This window comes from Melospiza melodia, unplaced genomic scaffold, assembly GCF_035770615.1.
Source record: "Melospiza melodia melodia isolate bMelMel2 unplaced genomic scaffold, bMelMel2.pri scaffold_208, whole genome shotgun sequence".
NCBI classification, from domain to species: Eukaryota; Metazoa; Chordata; class Aves; order Passeriformes; family Passerellidae; genus Melospiza; species Melospiza melodia.
Window position 1 is genome coordinate 141,180 of NW_026948545.1, and position 3,152 is coordinate 144,331.

Genomic DNA, 3,152 nt, shown 5'->3' on the forward strand with positions numbered 1-3,152 from the left:
ATGGCGGCCCCTCAGCCCCCGGTTCCCCTGGGCCGGGCCGGGGTCGGGAGCGGCCCCCGGAGGCACCGGAGCCGCCCGGGCCGGGCCGTGCTGGCCGCCGTGCTCGGCTGCCTCAGCCTGGCCTGCTCCTACGTGGGGGAGCCTGTACGTGTGGGGCAGCCCCCTGCCAGGTACGGCCGGGGGGATCCGGGGGGATTTGGGGTGTCTGAGGGGGATTCAGGGGGTCGGGGGGCGAGCACGGCGGGCCAGGGAGGGACCTGAGAGGTCTTGAAGCACCTGCGGGGAAATTGGGGTGTCTGGAGGGGGATTCGGGGGGTCTAGGGGGGGATTTGAGGGGTGTGGAGGGCGCCTAAGGGGTAATTGGGGTGTCTGGAGGGGATTTGGGGGGGATTCGGGGGCTCTGGGGGGGATTTGAGGGGAATTCCGGGGATTTGAGGGGGATTCGGGGGGCTGGGGGCGGGCATGGCAGGTCAGGGAGGGATCTGAGGGGTCTGGGGGGTAATTGGGGTGTCTGGGCGGGATCTGAGGGGGAATTGGGGAGTCTGGGGAGGACTTGGGGGAATTCAGGGGGTCTGGGGAGGATTTGGGGGGAATTCAGGGGATCTGGGGGAGATTTGAGGGGTCTGGGGCCGTCTCTGGGGGTCCCAGGGAGATTTGGGGGGTTTGGGGTCTATGGGACACCTGGGGAGGAATTTGGGGGGGGTCTCTGGATTATGGGGGGGGCTGGGGGAATGTACAGGGTATTGGGGTGGGCTCTGGGGTTCCTTGGAGGGGAGGATTTGGGGTCACTTGGGGGGGATTTGGGATCTCTGGGGGCAATTTTGGGTCCTTGGGGGGGATTTGGGGTCCCTGGGGGATAATTGGGGTCTTTGGGGGGGATTTACGGTTCCTCAGGGGGAATTTTGGGGTCCCTGGGGTCAATTTTGGGTCCCGGGAGAGGATTTGGGGTCCCTTGGGGTGTCCGTGGGGTCGGGACAGCCCTTTGTGGATTTTGGGGTGATGTTAGCTCCTTAAAAGGGGCTGGGGGGGTCTCTCAGTGCCTGGGGGTGTCGGGGGGTACCCTGGGAGGGTTTTGGGGTGCAGCCCCCCCCTTGGGACCCCTCCCCACCTCAGGGACCACCCGTCGGTGATCAAGCGTCGCTTCACGAGCGTCCTGGTGGTGTCGGGGCTGTCCCCAGCCCTGGTGTGGCTCTGGAAGGAGCTCACGGGGGTCAAGGTGAGTTTGGGGGGGGTCCCCAAAATCTGAGATGGGGTCTCAGAGCCCCCCCAGACCTCGCTGACCCCTCCCCAATTTCCATTTCCCCCCTCCCCAGGCTGACACCCCCCTGCCCGCCCTGCTGGGGCTGCGCCTTGAGGGGCTGCTCCCGGCCACGCTGCTGCCTCTGCTGCTCACCATGGTGGGTCTGGGGGGGCTGCGAGCCCCAAAATCCCCCCTGACCCCCCGGGACCCCCCCCAGAATTTACTGAGGGCCCCTCTCCCCAAATGCTTTTCCTGGGCCTTTCATGTGTGGTGGGGGTGGGACCCCCAAATTCCTCTCAGGACCCCCCACAATCCACTCAGGACACCCCAAAATCCACTCAGGACACCCAAAATCCACTCAGGACACACCTATGGACCCCCAAATCCCCCTGACCCCCCAGGAGCCCCTCAGAATTTATTGAGCACCCCCCACCCCAAATGCTCTGCCTGGGCCTTCTATGTGTGGTGGGGATGGGACCACCTGGGACCCCCAAAATTCCTCTCAGGACCCCCCAAAATCCATTCAGGACCCCCCAAAATCCACTCCAGATCCCCAAAATCCACTCATGACCTCCCCAGGGACCCCCAAAATCCCCCTGACCCCCAGGACCCCCCCAGAATTTATTGAGGGCCCCCCACCCCGAATGCTTTTCCTGGGCCTTTCATGTGTGGTGGAGGTGGGAGGGGTGGGACCCCCTGGGATCCCCAAAACCCACTCAGGACCCCCCCAAACCCACTCAGGACCCCCCAAAACCTCCCCTGAGCCCCCCAAAACCCTTCTGGGACTCTCAAATCCCTCTAGACCCCCCCCAAATCCCCCCAACCCAAATCTGCCACCTCTTCTAATCCCACTCCCCATGGTGGGCATGGGGTGAAAAACGGGGAACCCCCCCCTCAAAACCCCCCAGATCCCCCCCATTGACCCCGGGGGATGGAAAAGGGGGGTGTGACCCCCCTGACCCCCCCAAACCCCCCTGACCCCCCAGATCCTGTTCCTGGGCCCCCCTGATCCAGCTGTCCATGGACTGTCCCTGGCGCTGGCTCGATGGCATCAGGGTGGCCCTGGGTAAGGGGGCACAATTGGGGGAGGGGGCGCCAATTTGGGGGGGCAGGAGTTGGGATTTGGGGAGCTGGGGTCCCCAACACTGGGGGGGTTTGGGGGAGATGAGAGGGTGAAATGGGGGAGTTTGGGGGGGTTTGGGGGTCAGTTCTGTGGGATTTTGGGCTCAGTTTTATGGGATTTTGGGGCTCAGTTTTATGGGATTTTGGGCATACATTCTGTGGGATTTTGGGGCTCAGCTCTGTGGGATTTTTGGTGCATGGGCTGCAGAACCAGGCTGGATTTTTTATGGTTTTTTGGTGTTTTTTTTTGGGGTGTATCATGTTTGGGATTCTGGGGCTCAGCCCTGTGGGTTTTTGGGGGTCCCCAGACCCGCGGGTGTGGGCGCTGTGCCTGGGGAATGTGCTATGAATACAGAACCAGGGCTGCATTTTTTGGTTTTTTTTTGGGTTTTTTGGGGTTTGTCATGTTTGGATTTTGGGGCTCAGCCCTGTGGGGTTTTTGGGGTCCCCAGACCCGCGGGTGTGGGCGCTGTGCCTCGGGGACGTGCGCTGGCTGCGGAACCAGGTGGTGGCACCTCTGACAGAGGAGTTGGTGTTCAGGGCCTGCATGCTGCCCATGCTGGTGCCCTGCACGGGGCCGGGCCCTGCCGTGCTGGCCTGCCCCCTCTTCTTTGGGGTCGGTGAGTGGAGCCCTAAAATACCCCCAAAATACCCTAAAATACCCCAAAAATACCCTAAAATACCATCCCGGGCTGGCCTGGCCCCTCCTCTTTGGGGTCAGTGAGTGGAACCCCAAAATATCCCAAATATACCCTGAAATACCCCAAAAATACCCCAAAAACCCCACCCA

General features: G+C 62.4%; 1 protein-coding gene across 1 annotated transcript; it reads left to right on the plus strand.

Moving 5' to 3' along the window:
• Positions 1–2,982, plus strand: RCE1 (Ras converting CAAX endopeptidase 1; the record flags this gene model as incomplete). Its single annotated transcript, XM_063182392.1, is given in 7 exon segments — positions 1–135; positions 137–168; positions 1,111–1,216; positions 1,314–1,397; positions 2,227–2,241; positions 2,243–2,306; positions 2,815–2,982. Coding segments are annotated over 7 exon segments (604 nt in total), but the record flags the coding sequence as incomplete, so codon positions are not given.
• Positions 2,983–3,152: the final 170 nt, after the last annotated feature.